This window comes from Arachis ipaensis, chromosome B7, assembly GCF_059453495.1.
Source record: "Arachis ipaensis isolate K30076 ecotype BB chromosome B7, ASM5945349v1, whole genome shotgun sequence".
NCBI lineage: Eukaryota > Viridiplantae > Streptophyta > Magnoliopsida > Fabales > Fabaceae > Arachis > Arachis ipaensis.
Window position 1 is genome coordinate 142,975,975 of NC_142442.1, and position 23,186 is coordinate 142,999,160.

At 35.6% G+C, this 23,186-nt stretch overlaps 1 protein-coding gene across 1 annotated transcript; it reads left to right on the forward strand.

Annotated features, from left to right (window-relative positions):
* The first annotated feature begins 10,607 nt into the window (after positions 1-10,607).
* LOC107606374 (zinc finger protein ZAT10) lies at positions 10,608-11,767 on the forward strand. The gene has a single exon (XM_016308439.3). It carries the CDS (start codon positions 10,793-10,795, stop codon positions 11,576-11,578), a length of 786 nt encoding a protein of 261 aa, XP_016163925.1. The 5' UTR covers positions 10,608-10,792; the 3' UTR covers positions 11,579-11,767.
* Positions 11,768-23,186: the final 11,419 nt, after the last annotated feature.

Genomic DNA, 23,186 nt, shown 5'->3' on the forward strand with positions numbered 1-23,186 from the left:
ACCTTTTAAATCCAACGTAAATCAACACTTAGACATTCACTTTCACTACAGTTCACCATTACCGAGTTCAAACAATAATCTCGGGCTACTACCAATCCTTCTAACCCTTCTTGTAGAATGTCCGGCGGTCACTTCTTGCCGCTATATTCTTCCTTGCACAGTCCTCCACCACTTTACTCTTGTTAACTAACTCTGAAAATTTCCTAATCTCCATCAGAACCAGCATACTCATAATATTGTCTCCACCATCATGTCCATTACCATCTACAGCTTGTTCTCCCATCTTATCCACCGCTCGGTTGGTAGCAGCAGCAGTAACACTAACGGCAGCAGCTATGTCCATCGTTTCAGCCACAAAATTGGTCGAATTATCCTACAGGACGGTTTTCTTATCACCGCTTCGTCCTCGCCCTCGACCTCGTCTACGTACACGATATGCTATTTGAGTCTTGTCCATACTAAACAATTGATATTAAGGTGATCAGTCTTAATATCTCAAGTATAGTGCTTTAAATCCCCAAAGTGCTCATGAACAATTATGCTATATTTGTCAATCAGACATCCTAAGTAGCATGTACACACAATCCAGAGTATGTTCAGAAGCATAGTCAGTCCATCCCTCAGGCTCTATGGAAACGAACTGTTCTGATACCATAATGTAACACCCTACCACACAAAGCCTTATGCTATAGTCGTAAATCAAAGGTGGTGTGGTATTATGATATCTAAAACTTGAAAGTACGTACATATTATTTGAAGAATAATGATATATCTATGAGCCTGTGAAGAAAAGATGACAGAACAAATAATCGCATCGCACTTGAAACGTTAAAGATATAATGCATCGATATACAGAAAATAGAAGAGATGGATACACACACACACACACGATTCCAAAAGAAATACATAGCACGCACTAATATCGACTTGTGAAGACAATGCCAGCTAGATGGTATAATACAACCTAGAAGTAAATAAAATACAACATGTTTCTCTATATATCAACCTCTAAAAGTGATATACAAGTATGTGTTCAAAAGTGGAGAATGTAAATATACTAAGTACAAAATAAAATTAAAAAAAAAGCAGTCTTCGCTTTCCACAGAGAGTCTAGAACGCTCAACAAGGTACGTCATGTCTTGTATCTAAAAATAACAAAATCCGGTATAGCCAATTTTAACGTCAGTATGCATTTTTCCGTAATTATCTATATTTTTGCACTCAATTTCATTTTCTAAATTAAATTCCCACATGTAACTTCCCAAATTATAAATTTTTAATTTCCTAATCCTTTTTGCTTATAACTAATTTATTAATTAATTATTCAATATTTATTGGGATTTTACAAAGATGGGGTGATAGGGAGAAGAGAAGATGGATAAATTTCTGGTTTGCAATAGTATGGGTGATATAGAGGATTAGAAACTAATTTATTTTTAAAAGAAATGATACATCGTGGGAGGATGCATGGAAGTTTGTTATGCATCAGCTAAAAAAATGGAAAATATCTATAAAAAAAAAAGAAACAAGTACAGTCAACTACTATTCAAGGGACTAGTAGTAGTCTAAGACCCGCTGTGAACATTGAAAATGAATGTTCTTGGTAGATTTGTGCTGAATATGTTACTTTAAAACAATGTATGGCAGTTGATAGCTATCTTGTGAATGCCGAAAATAATAATTTTGTGCTTTTATATGAGTTTTTGAATGCAGATTCTAGAGTTAATGCTTTGATGGAGTGCATTGAAACATCCGTCTAGTTCTTGTTGGAAGAGTATAGTTTGGCTCTAGACCGCGTGGTTTTCAAAACCAGTAATGTAGTCTTAGTGATATGGGCCAAAGGACAAGGTGACAACTATTGAAAAAAAAATTTTCTGTAACATTTCAATAATATCAAGGTTCAATATGCTTTATACAAGGAGTTCAAATTCATCAACAATTGGAGAAAAATGATCAATAAACAGAATGAAAGTAGTAGAGTTTTATGGTATTGATCTATGTTTTCTAATAGGCAATAAACAGATTATGTTTGATTGTCTATAAGTGGTCTTCATGGTAGGACTTCCGGTTGGACGAGCCCTTAGTCAGCGCTTTCATTGAGAGGTGGCGTCCTGAGACGCATACCTTTCATATGCCTTTTGGAGAGTACACTATCACGCTGCAGGATGTAGCATACCAGCTGGGGCTGCCCGTGGATGGTTTACCTGTATTCGGGTGCCTTACAGATTTTGAGAAGCTTATGGAAGAAGGCAAACCGGCGTGAGAGTAGTTTCAGGAACTGTTTGGTGAGCTTCCACCACAGAATAAGGTAAAGCAGTATATAGTCCAATTCACCTGGTTTCATGAGAGGTTCAGGGTGCTGCCAGATGATGCTACAGAGGACACCGTACGCATATATACACGGGCTTATATTATGATACTGCTTTCCACTCAGTTGTTTGGTGACAAGAGTGGAAATCGGGTTCATATACGGTGGTTGCCCTTTGTGGCGAGGCTTGATGATATGGGTAGTTATAGTTGGGGGTCGGCAACGTTGGCTTGGCTATATCGTTGCATGTGTCAGGTGGCCAACAGAAACGTGACAAACTTGGCAGGCCCCCTGCAGCTACTGCAGTCATGGATTTTCGGCAGTTCATAGTTCTATTCCGACTTTGCATATCTCATCCGGGATGACAACTCTCCGCATTTTCAGCATCAGACCCCACAAGATCAGGTGCCGGAGTCCCAGCCCCAGATGGACGTTGTGCAGGGGTACCACCCATATATGGAGGAGATTCAGCGGTACCAGTCGCAGATGTCCAACCCTCAGGGGTACCAGCCCCAGCCACAGTTTCATGTAGACCTGAATGAGCCTGCTAGCATCTCGTATGACAGTTGGTTCAGCATGGGAGGGCCGCCTCCGTGTGCATATGGTGCGGGATGCCCGTCGATCCTCCAGCACAGCAGCGCCAGAGGCCAGCCAGAGTAAGACAGGCCGCTCGATGTGGTACATGGTCGCATCTTCTAGGCGCATTCGGGGATGACTCTCATGAGGAGGATGAGGACAGGCAGGAGGCGTAGCTGTTTATTTTATGTTTTCATTGATGATACCTATGTATGTCTGATTTGTCGTGTACTTTTGTATTATGTGATGATACTTAGTTTATTTCCATGGACTTTTGTATGTATTACGTATGTTTTTATTTACCATGGACTTAGTTTATTTTATGTTTCTGCACACTGCTCATTCACGCATAAACTGCTGGACCCCTGTCATGGTTTATGCACACTACTCATTCACACATAAATCGCGACACCCCTATCACGGATTATGTTAATTTTGGCCTAGAACGTAAACCGCGACACCCCTGTAGTGGTTTACGTGTATTTGTAAATCGCGGGTCCCCTGTCGCGGTTTACATAGTTTATGGAAAAAAATGCATTTTGGTATCCGTTTTGCAAATTGTGTATATTGGTAATATTCGAAGCCACTTTATTTATTATGATAAATTGCCCCAATATCAACAAGGATATGATTGAGAATTAGGCTCCAACAATTAAAAAAAAAAAAAGAAAAAACCTAAAAAAATTACTATATCAAAATCTAATATCTAAAATTCTTTTTGGAGTATGTATCCAAATATTTTGTGCATTGTCAAATTGAGATCATATTTAAAGTCAAAAAGTCTTTTTTTTCTTACGATAATCATTTTACCACAACTTAAATATTTTAGAATCAAAATAATATTTTATTCCTAAAAATAATCTATTACTATGTGCTTGGAGCCATTTAGAATTAGAATTGGTTAAATATGCAAACCAATTTTTTGTTTGGAGTACATAAAAAAAATAAAAATTAATTTGCTTTGTGAAATTTACTGAGGACAAACTTGATGAGAGAGTTTGTGATTATGTTGTTGAAAATGAATGGGATTTAGAGTACATTATGTTCTACAAGAGAACTGACAACCTATTTTCACTATCTTAAAGGTCCTAGAGCCATGTTTGGAGGAGGATATAGTTACGTGGCTTCTGAATTTAAATAGTTTATTAACTATTAAATTAGCTTGTAGTCTCTATCTAAACCCTTTAGACACTGAAAAGGTTGAACTTAAATCTAAAATTTGGAGGCTTAAAGTATCCTAAAAAATTCAAAATTTTTGCTCGTTAGTTTCTAAAGAGACGCTGCTGATTAATAAGCTCCGCTTTAGAAGACATATGGCCCTGGATAATTTGTTTAGTATTTGTGGATTTTCATCTAAGTCTTTTCTCCACGTTCTCCATGACTACAGTATTGCACATAAAATGTGAAAAAGCATAGAGGAAGGCTGAGCTGAGGTAATGTTTTTACTTTATCCTTAGTTCCTTGGTTATTGGTGAATTTATCTTCTCAGACCCACATCTCCCATGACCCCTCTATTTTGATAGCACTATGTGTTAGTCGAAATAATTACTTTTGAAAAATTAAGCTGATTCGGAATGCTGGTGAAGTGTCAGGAAGGGAGTAGAGGCCGAAAAGACACACATGCAAGCGTTAAGTGGAAATTATTCGACACGGACTCCATTTCAATACCTTAACAAATTGAGCAATTACTCGAATGAAGAATCGAATAGTTTTTCGAATGGAGAATCGAGCGGTTACACGAATAGGGAAGTTGAAGATTTTCTTTAAGTTAGGGATTTATTGGTAAGGCTCATGAGCAAAAGAGCGGGAACAGTTAACCAAGAATCTGCATGCAAGGCAGCATTGTGCAATTAATGGTCGGTTATGGAAGTGAGTTATAAATATTAGTGAGTCTTAGAAAATCAGGGTTGGAACTTCTTTTCAGAAATACACTCAAACACACTCATATTCTAGCGAATTCCTGAGTCTGCATTCGAGTTTGATTTATGTAGGTTCCTTCCATGTCTTTATCTTTCAATTTATGATTTTCAGTAAACTTTACTTTTCCTATTCAATTTATCTTTCAAGCAACTTTAATTTCTATGTCGAATTTATATTTCAGCCCCTTTAATTTTTGTGTCTAAAGTCCTTTGCATTCGAGTTTAATTTATGTAGGGTTCCTTCCATGTCTTTATCTTTCAATTTATGATTTTCAGTAAACTTTACTTTTTATATTCAATTTATATATCTTTCAAGCAACTTTAATTTCTATGTCGAATTTATATTTCAGCCCCTTTAATTTTTGTGTCTAAAGTCCTTTGATTCAATCGAAGGCATTTTAATCGCTTTCTTTAAAATTCAATGCAAACCATTTCGATTTCAGTCACTTTTACTTTTCGAATCCTTTATTTTACATTTCTTTTAGTCTTTTGCACTTTTTGAACTCATTTCCTATCGTAATGCTCGTCTAATTCGAAGACCTTTGATACACTTATAGAAAACTGATACCTGCAAAAGAATAGTAGATTTCGCTCTTAGACCATTAGAATCGAACCACCGTTAATTTACTAAAAATCGACAAAACACTATGAATTCACTATAATTTTGTTGGAATAAGTTCATTTTTAAAAGAAATATAACCCTCGATGAAGGTAAGATTCATAAACTGGCTCTATATTTGGCTAAAAACTACACCTAGCCCAAGTTAAAAATCCCCAGGAATCATGAAGAAAAATTATTAGCATCCAATAGTGCTAACTTGTGCACCTGTACAGTGATGTTTGATAACTTCTGGACTCAAAAAGTTGATATAGCTTTGTGTCTTCAAGTTTCAATCGATCCTCATTTCACGGGTCTTTTGGTCTTTGTCATCAAAAACCATTGCAACAGATTGAAGAGCTGGAATTTCTATAATTTAGAAAAACAAATTCTGTCTTGTATGGATAAACTGACATTACATAAATATAATTTACAATATTATTGTCATATTTTCTTTTACCTTCTTATATTTTTCTTAATTTCTTTACAGATTCAGTTAGAACTAGTGGCTATGTAATCTAGACTTTTTTTTAAATATTTTATCCCGTTGTTTATTAAAAAAAAATTTTAATTTTTACTCCGTTTTACTGTTTTATTAGTTAATTATTATTGGTTAAAAAATCTCTATCAAAACTATAAAGATTTGCTAATTGAAAAAAATTCACCCAAAGATAACGATTAACTTAGTCTCATTGGCTGATTCATTGTAGCATTGTTGGAAGAAAATATAATTTAATATAAAGAAATTAAATTGAGAAAATTCAGTTAATTAAAACTACTAATTTAAAGTCAACGAAGTTTACAAAATAGAAGGACATGCATGACATTGAATCGGGACCAATCCAGAAAGAGTACCCAATTCCTTTACTCATGATTACTCAAAGCAAAATGGGGTTGACGAATGCACGTGCTTAAATTAACTTAACACGGATGCTTCGCGTAGCTTTCCAAATTCAACTGCCGTAGTTTCTAGACTTTCTTTAAAAGGAAGGAATTCAGTCATTCACACGTTCATGAACTTGGTGCTTATGAATCAACCTTTCCCATTCTTCAAAGTTCAAAATAAAAAATCTGATCCAAACCTTGGACTAGTTACCACGCACGAGTCAATACCCTAATCCAAACAAAACTCAACTTCACCTGCGCCCTCCATTACGAAACTTCTATCATCTAAAGGATAATACTGATTTTTATGAAATTTATTTATTTTTAAAATGACTTAATTATTTTTGTTTCATATACATTTGTCTTTAATAAAAAGAATCACAAATTATGTTTGTTTTAATTGCAAAAAAAAAGTGTTTGTTTGGTGTCATTAAATCGATAAAAAAGATCTTTTTTTAATAATTTTTTAGTGTATTTGGCAAATTTTTAATAATAAAAATAAAAATATTAAAAAATAAAAAATATTTTTTTTAAAAAGTTATAATTTAGATTTTTTTTAAAATATTTAAACATAATTGATAAATAAAAAAAATTTATATGAAATATTCAAATATAAAATTATTTTTATTTTTATAAAAAATATTTTAAAAAATATTATTAAAAAAATATATATTTTAAAATAATATCCAAACAAGCCCAAAAATAATGTGAACAAAACTAAACTTATATACACCACGTTTGTATTTCAGCTTAATTATTCTCACGTTTTATTACTAATATTCCTTCATGAATAGTATTGTTTGAATTGCTTTAGAGAGACGAAGACAGAGAAAAACAACAAATAAAATAAGATTGGATTTACCTAAAGCTAAGACTATCTTAAAGGATAGTTATTAAAAGAGTATAAAGGATTTTTTTTTTTTTTCCAATGCATTGCATATATATAAGAAGCTTAAAAAAATTAACTTGTATTTTTTATTAAAAAAAAAACTTTTCAATATCTTCAACACATTTAACAAAATATAATATTGTTATGTACATAATATTTTTATTTTTGGAAGTATGCTAATCAAAGTAATCATAATAGATATATGAATTTACATTTCATCTTCAAAATTGACAAAATATTGTAAATGAACCTAAACCATTCCTTAAACCCTAAGTATTTTATCATTATTTTATGTTTTAAGATATTTGGTTACCTTTCTAATAAAATCATATTAATATAAGAAAAGTCAAATTAATAAATATATAATTGATTAGACTTCAAATAATATTAGTCATTACTAATTTAGATAATAAAAGAGATGCAAAAAATAAAAATGGCAGTAAACAATACACACTCTCACAAGTGCTTAAAAGTCTGCTTTCTTAAAAGGAACGGGTGCAATGTGCCCCACTCGCTTAAATTAAATACCTAAAAGTTAGAATTAATTAAGTATCTTCACATACACAGGAAAGTTTTAATGACAGAATAAATAATCTTCAGCTTTACGATAATGAAACGAGTCTGAATTTTAAGCTTTATTTATTGGTGAATTCTAATCACCTTACTTATTTTCTAAGGAAATAATTAAAGGATATTAATAACAAATGTGGTTACTAAAACGAAAATATTTGATAACTAATAAATATTAGTAAAAAATTGTTAAAATTTACTATTTTTTATTTTATTTAATATATTCTGTAATAAATAAATATTAAATAAAATAAGTTTAGATTTTTTTTATTTTTTTAATATTATACTTATTAATTAAAAATAAGATTTATCTAACTTGTGTTTAAAAAATTTTAAGTTTTAATTATATTTAATGTATTAAAAATATAAAAAAATTTAATAATTTTTAGTTAAATATTTTTTATGGTATTTTTAAAATGTGTTTTTAGGATCTTAGTTAGTAAAACTCATCCTAAAAATATCATTAAAAAATGTATTAAAAAATAAGTTGTTTATATTTTTAATGTATTAAATATATAAAAATTTTAAAAAATTATTATCTTCTTAACAAATGTCCTTATAATAATTATTACAAGTTTCATATTTTTCAAAAATAACATCCACAAATAATTTATAAGTGTGAAATAATATCACTCGTTTCATTAATTAATTTTGAAATTGAATTAAATCTATTTAATTTTAATAATAGTTTTTAGCTAAATTTTTTATAAAATTTTAAAAATTTAAATTTAAAACTTAAAACCCAAGTAAAAAAAAAGATAAAATTTTGAATAATAATAAAAAATGTCTATAAAATTATTTTATGTATAACAAACTTTTATTTTAAAAAAATAGTGATAATATTGAGTAGTCATCCACTCCACATAGTGAGTGACCACTTGTTAGTGAAGTGATTTGTACACCACAAGAAGAAAAGTCGTTCCTGATCAGTGACATATGATCTGGCTGCTTAATTAACTTGATTCCTCTCCCAATCACCCACCTCATATATAACAAACCAAGCGGCTGTGTGCCCCATTTTTATTAATATTAAATTAATATTATTTGTTATCTTGCAAAAATAATTTTGCTGTGCATACAAGTAGATAGTAGCACCATGAATGAATGATAATAAATTGATGATGTGATGAATGACTTACTTTCAAGTTGCTTCACAGTGGTTTCGCTCAAACTTATATGTCGGCTCCAAAGATTTATATTGACCCAAGATAAGTCTTTTTTTTTTATATTAGCTGCCGTGGACCAACTCTAATTTTAATTTTTAATTTAGTTTAGACCATGTTCTTTTACTAATTTAATGTGTGTTTAGATTACTGTTTATAAAAAAATTTGTAAAAAATTAATTTTATAAATTTAATTTTAATAAAAAATAAATTTGCATTAAAATAATTTATATTTGATAATTTTTATATTAAAATAGATTATAATAAAATAAATATTTAGATTACATTATTCAAAATCACTTTTAAATAAAAAATTACTAAAATAGACATTAATTTAAATAATTTTTATATATTATCTTATTATTTTAATTTAGATATTTAAATAGATCTTATTAATTAATTTTAAAATAAAATTAATATTTATTTATTAAAATAAAAATAACATAAAAATTGACAAAATATATTTTTAATTAAAAAAATATAAATTTTAGAGAGTACTAAAAATAATAAAAAATTAAATATTTATTTTCGTAGTGATTGAAATAAATCAAAAAATTTTTTGATAATATTTTTTTATATAATATATTTTTTGTACTCTTAATACTTTTTTTAGTATGCTATAATTTATTATTATTATTATTATTTATAATTAATTTTTATTTAATTTATTTTATCTAATGGGATCAATAAATTATATTATAAAAAAATAATAAAAAATAATATACTAAAATTATAATTATAAAAACATATAATGTCAAATAAATAGTTATAAAAAATAAAAATAATAAATAATAAAAAAAGAATTCATATAAATAAAAATAATAAAAATTTCATAAATAATATAATAATATACGTAAAAAATAAAATTAGTAAAAAATAGATAAAAATTTAATATTGATGAAAACTCATTAGTAAAATTTAAACGTGCTTCTTTTTTTTCAATGCATTTGCCAAACACACCATTATTAACACATTAGATAAACAAAAAAGAACAACCACTCTAATTTGTTTTTGGCTCTACCTTTAAAAAGATTGACTAAGAACTTAGAACCAGTCTTGTAGAATTTGCACTTGGTCTTTCTGTCACTTGCATTATTATTTTCGTTAATACAATAAAAATAAATAGAATGCCAGTTGCAGTTGCAGTTTGGTGCACTTTGTTTGACCGACTTGAGGGGGCCACGGTCAGTAGTGAACTAAGCTAACTCTTGTCATCTCTTACGCTTTAAAACGTGCTCTACTCTCCTCCAACTGTGTATGTATCTGTTAGTAGCTCAATTTTAATTTAACTTAATTTAATTAATTAAATATTATACTTATTTAAGTACAATTAAATTAATAAAAAATATTTTTATTTTTTACGTATTTAATAAATTTTTAATAATAAAAATAAAAATATTAAAAAAATAAAAAATATTTTTTAAAAGATTACAATTTATATTTTTTTTAAATTTTTTTAAAAAAAAAATATTTTTTATATAATAAATAAATAAAAAATATTTTTATATAATTATAATTAAATATAATTAATAAATAAAAATATATTTTATATAAAATATTTAAATATAAAATTATTCTTATTTTTTATAAAATATCTTAAAAAAATAACTTTTGAAAAAATCTTTTATTAAAAACTCACTTACTTGAACAAATTCATTGTACAATTATAAGTTGGGCAGTACGCCTACTTTCTCATCACTCGTCACGCAACTTCCTCTCTCAGCTCCAACTCTCACCCCCTCTCTTTATATATAGTTATTTACCCGATTCTATTCTCACTTCAAATTCAAACCACACAAGAGCAACAACTAGAACTATAAGGCTAACAACCTAACTCCTCTCTCATCACCAATTTCTATTTCTATTTCTGTTTCATTCGCTCAGATGGCACTAGAAGCTCTAAAATCCCCCACCGCTGCAGGACCTTCCTTCAGCTTTGAAGAAACCAATAATCTCAGCTACTTGGAAGCACCATGGGCTAAGAGAAAGCGTTCGAAGCGTGCCAACAGAATGGAACTGCCCCAAAACTGCTCGGAGGAAGAGTACCTAGCTCTCTGCCTCATCATGCTTGCTCGCGGCACCACCACCGTCCCCACAATCACAGCCACCGCCACTGCCATCCCATCCAAGCCCCACTCCTCTCCTGCTCCATCTGTTGATGAGTCGGCTCCAATTTCAACCGCCAATCTCATCTACAAGTGCTCTGTCTGCAACAAAGCTTTCTCATCTTATCAGGCGCTCGGTGGACACAAGGCCAGCCACCGCAAGTTCGCTGCTGCCACCGTTGGCGGCGAAGACCATCACTCAACCTCCTCTGCCGTCACCACCAGTTCCGTTTCCAAAGCATCCAACGGCGGAGGCAAGGCTCACGAGTGTTCCATCTGCCATAAGTCTTTTCCAACGGGACAGGCTTTGGGAGGACACAAGCGTTGCCACTACGATGGCGGCGCTGCTGCATCTGCATCGGCCGCTGCTGGTAGTGCCGTTACCGCTTCAGAAGGGGTTGGGTCTACTCACACTGTTAGCCATCGCGACTTCGATCTCAACCTGCCTGCTTTTCCAGATTTGTCCAACAAGTTCTTCGTGGAGGACGAGGTTTCCAGCCCTCTGCCGGTGAAGAAGCCCCGTCTCTTGACCCTACCGAAGATTGAAATCCCTCAATTCCATTGAATCCAATTTCTCCAAATTATTACTTCAGTTCTTAGTTTTTTTTTCTTTAATTAGTTGCGTTTTTTTAAGGATGGTTTATTAAATTTGTTGATGTACATACATAGTACTTAGACCTCGTTAGCTAGTTCTTAGAAATATTGTATCTTGACCGTGTCAATTCAATTCAATTTAATTTCTTTATTTGTTAAATTTTAATTTCTTTAAATTTATCGGATATTTATGTATAGTTTTTCCTGTGATATAATCATCTATGCCTCCGCGTGTGAAATAGTCATCACAGTAAAACTGCGTGTTTCTTTTCTCTGTGTCTGGCGCTTATTTTTACTGTTGGAACTGTTAACCTTAATTAATTAACTGCAGTACGTGCGTCCTATACCCTACTGGCTCTATGCAAAGGCGTGTTTTCTAGCTGGATCTACACGTAAAATTAAAATTAATTGATTAAATTAATAATTAAAAGGTTTTGATTTGTTTGCAGGATGATAAAATCAACACTTTTTAATTTAGGTATGGAGCCTATAAATGCTTGACCTTTTAATTTTTGTACTCAGCCTCTTGCAAAATTACAAAAATTTTGAGTACATAAATTGAACTGATTTATGTAGTTTAAATTTTTTAAATACAAATCGAAAGGTTCGATTTGTATATTTTAAATTTTTTTAATTTTTAAAATCTAAATTAAAAATTTTTTATATATTTTTTATATTTTTTAAAAATATTAAAAATTACAATATTAAAATATATCACTCATCTCACTTTTTTATTTAAACTTTTTAGCCTAAAATCAAAATACGCGGTGAGTTTTTTGTGTAGATTACTGTTTACTAGTAACTTAGTGGGCTGGGTAGATGACATTTTGAGGAACATGGAGGATGTTTCGTGTTTGATGTGCGGATAAGAATGAAGGTTTGATTGCGTTTGGTGTTTTACACGTTTCGATGATAATGCCACGTGGAAGATTGGTTATTCTTACATGATTTAGTAATACTTTCCTTTGTGTTGGAGTAGTCTTATGACGCGTCATTGAATGGTCCTAGCTAAGACTGCGGTGCTGGTTTTGGCGTTGATGCGTTTTACACGTGTGTTTCCTTTAAATGTATTTTATATGGCGTATGAAAATGATTCAAAGTTGAAACTTCCTTCTACGCGTGTAACAAATGAAAAATGAAGATGAAATTGAATTGAACTTCTTCTTGCCGTGATACCTTGAATTTGATTGCACACATGTCATGCTTTTGATCCTGTTTGGATGAATATTCATCACTCTCTTAGTTCTCACAATTGCCACGCCCGTACTCACAAGCTAAAAGTAAGCATATTTTGGTTGGGGAAAGGAATTCAAGGGAATTCACCAAATTTTATGCCAAATTATATTCTGGTGAAGTGTCGTAGATTCGAGTTAATTGAACCTGTTTTCTTAAACTTTTCCCAACTCTAACTTATTTTGTCATCTCATATCATTTAGCTTGTTCAAGAGGAATAATAATTTACATGAATAATTGAAGTGAGTCGTTCATTATTAATGTTCATATTAGAATGCTAAGTTATTCTCTATGGTAACTAACAGCTAACACATAGTGTACATGTTATGTCATAATTTCTAGTTGGACAAGTTATTTAATAAGAAGGGTTTTTTATTTTTATCTTAAAAGAACCAATGTCTTAATTAGGACATATGTTATTTGTTAGTAAAAATGTCAAAATAAATAGTTATTTCATGCGGATAATGCTTCAATCCTTCGAAGAATCTTTTCTTGGCATGTCCAGGTTCTTGGAATCTTCTACCGCTACTTGCTAAAGGCGGCGACCTTATTCTTTAATTTGGAATAATATATAACGACGCAATAAGTTTTCAGATATAATAATCAACCATTATATATTTTTCATGATAAAAATAATTATAAGTCCAAGAGCAAGAATCAAATCACATGTAACATATCACATGTATAATTATTATTTGTTGGGTGAATAAAATATCTTTTAGATTAAATTTTTAATTAAGTGATTCAAAAGAAAATAATTAAGGATTCTTATGTTATTTGGGTTTTTCTTTTTGTTTTTGTTGTTGTAACTTCTTTTTTTTCGTTCTCTTTCTTTTTCTTTTCAACAGCTTGTTTCTTAATCTTTTAAAACTAGAATTTTTAGAAACATGGAAGAAAAAAAATCAGGGAATTTAAAAATTAAAAATTTTAAATTTATAAAGCAACAAATTAAATGAGATAGATTGATTCAATGATTAATTTGATTTATGAACTTTAATTTCATGAACTAAGATAAATCATTTAGTATACAAATTCAATGATCAATTTGATTCGGTATTTGAAACGATAACATATATTAGATGACATATAGTAAATTATATTTCACATGTGATATTAAACTAACACTTATACAAATAGAGTTGTAATGTGTGACGCTATTATTCATATTTGTAAATGTATATAGTTAGTAAAGAGAGAGGTAAAAATAATTTATTTTCGTATGTTCTCTATTTGTCCAAGTTAAGGCTACCTTTGTATAAATATGAGTAACTCATACACACACAGAGACTATTCTCTATCCAATAACCCCTCACTATTTTTGCCCTATCTCTTTTTCTCTCTTTCGTTCCTCTTTTCTCTTTTGTTTGTCTGTATACTTGCTCATATAGTATCAAGAGTCAACCAAAATTCATGACTGATATTCAAAGAAAAGAAGCAGATTGATGTCGAAACGTCGCTTGGGTCACCAATCTTAGCAAGATTAGCCACTGTATTATGGTGGAAATAGCCATAAACTTATCTTGGTTGGCCAAGCCAAGGATGCATCTCTTATTCTCAAAGAGCCTAGAGAAAAATAAGCACACAGCTTATTTCATATTCAAATCAACTTCAACTCTATTTCATAAATAAAAGATACATTAGTTATTTATACTAGTAGGAGAAGGAAAAACCTTCATAACTTGGACGATGTGAGACTAATACATAACACAAAGTTCACTGTTCTAAACAATATGGGACTTGTGTTCCCTTCTTACAATTAACTAATATAATTAACCTACTAACTCTACTTGCTCTCGCGTCACAGATCCTAAAGACAGTAAAAAATAATAGTGTAATGATAAAAAATTGGATGGCGTGCTGACATGGTGCCGAAATGGGAGCAGAGAGCTAGAAAGAGAAAGCGCTATGCACATTTAGGATTAGGGTTATATATTGAGAGAAGGACTTAATTGGGTCCAAATTGAAATGTATCCATGTCACTTTATTGTTGGGACTGTCCAATGTGATAAAAGATGGTCACATTAGCTTCCGACAATTGACTCAGCACCGAAAAGAATAACAGAGATAACTATGGTGTCTAGAACTCTATCTGAGAGACCATTATGGTGAAATTAGAATCTTAGGGACCAAATTGAGTAATTGCATGAATCTCAGGAACCATTATAAAGATTTACTCAACTCGTCTAATTCTGATAAGGAAGAACAGCACTCTCCGCCTATTTCATGGTGTGGAGGCAGTGCAGGAATTAACACTCAAAAAGATTTAAATAAGCTTCAATTATATCTTAGGTTTGTTTCTTTGTATTGAAAAAATAATCTGGATTGCACAGATTGTGACTAAATAATCATTTTTGACCATTAACAAATAAAAATTTAGATGTTAACAAAATAAACCACAAAATAATGAAACAAATATTATAACTATAAAAGATTTTTTTTTTTTTTTGTAATACTACTAAATTGTTAAATTTAGAGTTGACTCTATTAAAATTTTTTCAAAATCTCTAAATTATCCTTGACTTCATCTTTTGAGTTCTAACCCCTTTTTCATCTTCCACAATCATTATCTAACTCATTGCCACAAAAATTAAAGAGCATCTCTTATTCTTCCTTTTTTTTCGTCTAGCCACTAATTGACTCTTCCTTCTTTGATCTTCTCTGCTTCCTCTCTTAAACCCTTCACTACGTGCTCTCTCTCTCTCTCTCTCTCTCTCTCTCTTATTGTACACTCCCACTCTCCCAACTTCCTCTCACAACAAGCTCAAGTCAGAGAGAGATCTCCCCTTCCTCCTTTAATACCCTTAACCGCCACCTTTCCATCATCATTTCCCGTACTGATACCAACCACCACGACTCCATTAGATCCCAACCCAAAAACTTCCACGCATTTGAGTCAATATTGATCTAAATATTCCGTCGACGTAACCAACCTTTCGTTTATCGACAGCGTCGCCACCAAGGACATCCACATCAATCCCTTCACTTCCCTTTCTATTCGATTCGAACTCATTGTCATTACACCATAATAGTTGTGAACCCTCCATTGGGATGCACAGCGTCGGAAATGGAGGGGCGACAAGAATGATATCATTGCCGCAGTACAGGGTGCTAGTCTGTACGTACACCAGATCATTTTATCTCTTTTGCAAAAAAAAAAAGTTGGTTTTTCCAGCCCGACCCGTCAGCGACCTGGGTCCTGGCCCGAGCGGCTAACCCAACGGGACACACCACCCAGACCAATAGGGGATCCGCCTTCTACTCCTCACCACGTGAAACCTGGACAGCTAGCAGAAGCTTCCAAGAAGGTGGACCTGACCATAAGGGGCCCACCCGAGTACAGGCTATAAGAGGGGAGGGACCTACCCTTCCCCAGAGGTACGTCACCTACCCTAACCCTAATAGCTGCCCTTTGTACGGACCCTGACTTGAGCGTTAGAATCCTTGCAGGTGGCCCCTCTGCTTCCTCAACTCGCCGGCCGAAGGGACTTCCTCACTGGTACCCCTTCAGGACTAGTTTCCCGTAACCCTCAACCCCGGCACTCGCCAAATCTGACCTATTCAGGACACGACGAACCGAACATTCTCGCTGTCTGTGGAGACTGGCGTGAATGGACTTCTTGTTAGGCCCGTTCGACGAGCAAGAGGAGGAGGTACGCGAGGAAGAGGGAACCGCTTAATGAGTAGGATAGCCTCCGTTGCTTCCTCCCGGGAGCACACGAAAACCCCCTCCCGTAGAAACAACCCACCCTTCAGCTCCCATGAGAGACGCCCATTCGGGGGGGTACAGGTGACGACAATGCGAAAATCATGCAGGAGCTACGCCATCGGGTGCAAAGCCTCGAGAGAGAACTGGCGGTGAGGGACTGCTACTGACCTAGTCCGAGTCTCTTTCGTACTCGATCTCCTCCAAAGAGGTTGGAAGCACGAGGCAGGAGCCCCTGGAGAAACAACGACAGACAGCAAACTGACGTTTGGTCGCACACGACTCAGGACAGGTCAGAAGGGCTGGGGAAGACCCACAGAGAGAGACCAAGAAGACGACGAGATCCCGTCATCATGGGAGCAACCCCTTTCCACCCCTCTATCCTCAAAGTCCGGCTGCCGAAACACTTCGACAAGCCGACAGACATGAGGTATGATGGGACCCAAGACCCCCAGGAGCACCTGACGGCCATTGAGGCCAGAATAAACCTTGAAGGCATCGACGACGCAGTTAGATGCCAAGCCCTCCCGGTGACGTTAGCAGGCCTCGCGATCCGGTGGTTCAATGCACTTCTGTAAGGGTCCATTACGGCCTTCTCGGATATAACCCGTAGTTTTTTAGCACAGTTCACCAACCGCATCGCTAAGGCTAAACATCTAATTAACCTATTGGGAGTCACCCAAAAAACTAGGGAACCGACCAGGAACTTCCTGGATAGATTTAACGATGAGTTCTTGAAAATCGACGGTTTGACTGACTTAGTGGCCAGCCTATGCCTGACAAATGACTTATTAAACGAAGATTTTAGGAAGCATCTCACTACCGAACCCGTATGGACCATGCAAGAGATCCAGAGCATGGCAAGAGAATACATCAATGACGAGGAAGTTAGCTAGGTGGTGGCAACCAACAAACGGCAGCCGACCAATCCTCCTGCCCGCCAGCCTGGATACCCCGAGAAAGCGAGAGAGCCTCCCATAGAGGGGGCATCCGGGAAACCATTCAAGTCATTTCCCTGCGTGGGAAATTTCACAAAATATACCCCTCTTACGACTCCCATCGTAGAAGTTTACTAACAAATCGTGGATAAGGGCATTCTGTCAAAGCCCTGACAACTGAAAGACAGGACAGGCGGGAACAAGAGCGTGTACTGTGATTATCACAAAGGCTTTGGCCATAAAACCTAAGATTGCTTTGACTTGAAGGACACCTTAGAGCAAGCCATTTGCGAGGGTAAGCTGAACGAGTTCTCCCAGTTCATAAGGAATCCTAGGAGGAGGGAGCGCGAACGTTCTGAGCAGGATCACAGCCGGGCCGTCAAGCCAAGACAAGGACCCATTGAAAATGCAGACAATGCCCCCACAGTAGTTATTAACATCGTGGTTGGACGAGACGCACTCCCCAATTCTAAATCGGAGGTGAAAAAGGACGCCAAAGTCCTAGCTGTGTCGTCAGGAAGCCATAAGACTCAATCCAAAGAACCCCTGAAGATATCCTTCGTCCTAGAAGATCAATGGTTTCATGACCTCCCGAAAAACCCACCCATGGTGGTCACGGCGAGAATTGGGATGGGCCTAGTCACATGGATTCTTGTCGAAACTGGCGCCTACTCCAATATCATGTTAAGAAACATGTTTGACGCCCTGAGACTCTGGGAAGCCAACCTCAAGACCCACCAACATGGGGTCGTGGGCCTTGGAGACAACTACATAAAATCCGACAGGATTGTTACCCTCCCTATCTGCATAGGGTCAGGCGAAGAAAAAAGGTCGGTAATGGTAGAGTTTGTTGTCTTGAGAGACTCCACAGCCTACAATGTCATCCTAGAAAGGAAGACAATCAATGAGTTCTCAGCTGTAATATATACCAAGTTTTTTACTATGAAGTTCGTCACAGATGATGGAACTATCAGTTCCATCAGGGGACATCTGGAGACGGCAGTCGCATGCAATAATGCCAGTCTCTCCTTGAGGAAGAAATTGAAAGAGGCATATGGGGTTTTCCTAGCCGATCTGGATGCAATAGTAGACGATAAGCCTAGGCCGGATCTCTAGGGAAACGGAGGAAAAGTTCACCTTCGTGAATAGAAACCTCCCCCACAACCTAAAAAATCCCCTCATGGAAGCGATCAGAGCAAACGACAACCTCTTCACCTGGACTCCAGCCGATATGCCAAGGGTAGACCCCGAGTTTATGTTTCTCCGGCTTGCCGTAAAACCTGATGCTAAACCGGTAGCACAGCAACGGAAGAAAATATCGCAGGAAAGGGCTAACGAGGTGGCCAAGCAGACGGCCAGCTTATTAGAAGCAGGATTCGTAAGGAAACTCAAGTACTTGACGTGGTTGTCGAATGTGGTTCTCGTGAAGAAAGCCAACGGAAAATGGAGGATGTGCGTCAATTACTTGGATCTCAACAAAACGTGTCCGAAGGACTCATTTCCCTTGCCAAACATTGACACACTAGTCGATGCAGCAGCGGGATATCGGTTCCTAAGTTTTATGGATGCGTACTTTGGTTATAACCAAATACCAATGCACCGATCCGATGAGGAAAAATGGCGTTCATAACGCCAGCCGGAACCTACTGCTACAAAGTAAATGCCGTTTGGATTCAAGAATGCCAGAGCCACCTACCAAAGGCTGATGAACAAGATTTTTAGTGATCTTATCGGGACATCAGTCGAGGTTTATGTCAACGATATTTTGATGAAAACTAGCAAGCCAAGCGACCTAGTCGGCGATCTAGAGGCCATTTTTAAGTCTCTCCGTAAACACAATATGAGGCTCAACCCCCTCAAGTGTGCTTTTGCCTTGGAGGCCAGGAAGTTTCTCTACTTCATGATAGCATAAAGGGGGGGGGGTGGAGGCTAACCCGGAAAAGTGTAAGGCCGTCCTGCGGATGACGAGCCCAGGCTGCGTTAAGGATATGCAGAGGCTAGCCGGAAGACTTACGACTTTATCTCGTTTTCTCGAGGCATCGGCAGCGAAGACTCTCCCCTTTTTCAATCTGATGGGAAAGGGAATAACCTTCAAATGGACCCCGGCCTGCGAAGAAGCGTTCAACCACTTCAAAAGGATACTCTCGGCTCCACCTATCCTCGGTAAGCCAAAAGAAAGTGAGACACTGTTCTTATACATTGCGGTGACGGATCAAGCCATGGCGGCTGTCCTCATCTGAGAAGAAAACAAGATCCAACAGCCGATCTATTTTGTTAGCAAGGTTCTACAAGGAGCAGAGTTAAGATACACCAAGCTGGAGAAGCTGGCCAATGCTTTGCTGATCTCGTCTCGGAGGCTGCGGCAATACTTCCAAGGGCACCCGATCACTGTAAGAACCGACCAAGCCATTCGCTAAGTTTTACAAAAGCCTAACCTGGCGGGTCGCATGATGACGTGGGCGATTGAATTATCCCAATATAACTTGCAGTACGAACCCAAGCATGCGATCAAAGCCCAGACGATGGCAGATTTCCTAGTAGAAGTCACTGGGGACTCCCCTGAAAACCCGAACTCTTGGTGGAAGCTCCATGTCGACGGAGCCTCCAACCAAGCGTTCGGTCGGGCAGGAATAATTCTTGAAAGCTCGGCTGGGATTATTTATGAGCAGTCAATCAGTTCGACTTATCGATTTCCAACAACCAGGCGGAGTACGAAGCCTTAATAGGGGTCCTACTCTTAGCCAAAGAGGTCGGAGCTTCGTGGGTCGAGGTCAACAGTGACTCACAAATCGTGACTTCCCAGATTAATGGGACTTACCAAACTAGAGATTTCCTGCTCCAGAAGTACCTAGAAAGGGTGAAAAAGTTGTGCGAAGATTTTGAAGAGGTCACGGTTCAGCATTTGCCCAGGGAAAGGAATGCCAGAGCTGACCTCCTATCAAAGCTGGCAAGCACGAAGCTAGGCGCGGGAAACTGATCTTTGATTCAGGGATTGGTAAAGGAGCCGTCGGTAACCCTGTGTGTGACACAAGCAATGAGTTCCCCCTCATGGATAGACCCGATTCTTCATTTCTTGGAAGGCGGTGAACTTCCTGAAGACGAGAAGGAAGCAAGAATATTAAGAAGGGAGGCGGTCAAGTATGTAGTGATACAAGGCCAGCTATACAAGCAAGGGTTCAAGCAGCCTTTATTGAAATGCCTGCGCCCCGACCAAGCGGACTACGTCTTGAGTGAGGTTCATGAGGGGTGCTGCAGCCACCATATCGGGGGAAAGCACTGGCCAGGAAGCTTGTCAGAGCTGGATATTATTGGCCCTCAATGATGTCGGATGCATAGGAGTTCGTGAAAAAATGTAGGAAATGCCATGAGAACGCCAACTTCCACAAGTCCCCAGCAGTGGAACTAGGCTCAATGTTAACCTCCCGACCTTTCGCTCAATGGGGAGTCAACCTTCTAGGTCCATTCCCAGTGGGTCCCGAGCAAGTTAAGTATTTAATTGTAGCCGTCGACTACTACACCAAATGGGTTGAGGCAGAACCATTGGCCAATATATCGTCGACAAACTGCCGAAAGTTCATGTGGAGACAGGTGGTTTCCGGGTTCGGAATCCCGGAAGTCGTGATTTTAGACAATGGTACGCAGAAGCTTCCAGGAAGGTAGGCCTGACCACAAGGGGCCCACCCAAGTATGAACTATAAGAGGGGAGGGACCTACTCCTCTCCAGAGGTACGTCACCTACCCTAACCCTAATAGCCGCCCTTTGTACGGACCCTGACTTGAGCGTTGGAGTCCTTGCAAGTGGCTCCACCGCTTTCTCAACTCGCCGGCCGAAGGGACTTCATCACCAGTACCCATTCAGGACCAGTTTTCCACAACCCTCAACCCCGGCACTCACCGGATCTGACCCGTTCAGGACACGACGAACCGAACAGGTTTGATTTTGATTTTAATTCTGGAAGGGTTTCCACGATTTAGAATTGATTCTGGTTCTAATAATTTTGAAAAGATTTTCATAGTTTAGGAATAATTGTGATTTTGATTCTAGGAGAATTTTCATGGTTTAAGGTTTAATGTGGTTTTGATTTTGAAAAGATTTTCATAATTTAGAATTAATTTTAGTTTTGATTTTAAAAAGAGCTTCCATAATTGAGGGTTGATTTTAGTTTTGATCCTTAAAGAGATAAATGGTTGAAACAAAAAGGATAATATAAGAGAGAATTTAAGAATTTAACAGTGAGATAATATTATAAAAAAATTAATTTTTTATAGTTACAATACTAGCTAGTTTTATTTTTCTTAAGGTTAATTTTGTCGACATCTAAATTTTTAATGGTTAAAAATAATTATTTACTTTTTAAAACAGTAAATCACTAACCATTGTTAACACACTGTGACAGTTTGACATTTAACATGCACTACTATAGACTCTATTCCACCATTCCACATGTGAGCCTAATATATGGAAAACACAGCCACCAGACTTAGCCTACATGAACAGCTCAAAACATGAGTGTCCATACAGAAAGGATTAATGTCGATCATATGCCAACGTTTTGCTCTTCTTGAGAAACAGAATAGAAAATATCGCTTTTATGTATTAATTGAATTTCTGACAATCCATAGGCTTTTATTAACAGTGGATGGTTTAAGTGACATCTTCAGTAGTTTAGCTTTAATGCCCATTGGAAGAGAACCAAAATATTTGTGAATACTAAATATTTGAATCTGTATGTATTGTTTACTTGTTTATTAATTTATGTTTATCGTCTAATCTGTCTTTTTTTTTGTGGTTGATTTTGGTCTTGACATTAGTATTCTATACTTCCTAAAAAAGTCGAATTGTTCACTACTGATCTAAAAAAATAAAAATTACCTGAACAACAAAAGCATATGACTAATTAGAATATTAGATATTGGCAAATCGAAAAAACATTGAGTGACACTATGACAGGGTTGTAATAATTCAGCAGCATTCAAACTTGTGGATCTTTAAATTCTGTTGCATTATTACACATTTACACCTGAAGTAATACAGCCATCCTTAGAGGGTACTACACCGAGTTGTGCAATGTGCCAAACGGAGACAGTGGAATCCATGCTCAATAGCTTCTTCACTATATGATTAGATCCAACACTCCACCAGTTCCGCCAGGGAACCAGATTATCATGATGTTTACATCTGGTGTTTTTCATACTTTCAAAAAGAAATTTGGATACTTTAAAATTTTGAATTTTTATTTTAGAAGGTAAAGTGTGATCTCTTACGCTTGAATAATTTCTCTCTCTTGATTTTATCTATAAAATAAATGTGAGAGATCACATTTTACTCTTTAAAAAAGAGTAATTCAAAATTTAGAAGATTTATAAAACCTTCAAAAAGAAGATTCTATATGTTATTGTGTAAAGTGGTTCAATGCTCTATCTTTTTTACATAAATAAGTAATATTTGATGTCTGTTGTGGCGAAGATTTCACATGATGTAGTATGGTGGTGGTCACATTTTTCATTCAATGCCAAATGTATTTCTTTGTGTTTTGAAGTGTATTATGTTAGGACGACTGAAATGCCCCATTCCCTGGCCATAGATTCACTAAATGTACATAAAAATAACCAAAAAAAAGTTAATTATTTATAAAAAATCAGTTATCTAACAAATTATTATTATTATATATATATATTCTTATTGAAACCACAACCCCAACTCT

Excerpts from the sequence above, each read along its gene's own strand:
- LOC107606374 (XM_016308439.3), top strand. The coding sequence starts at position 10,793 with ATGGCACTAGAAGCTCTAAAATCCCCCACCGCTGCAGGACCTTCCTTC.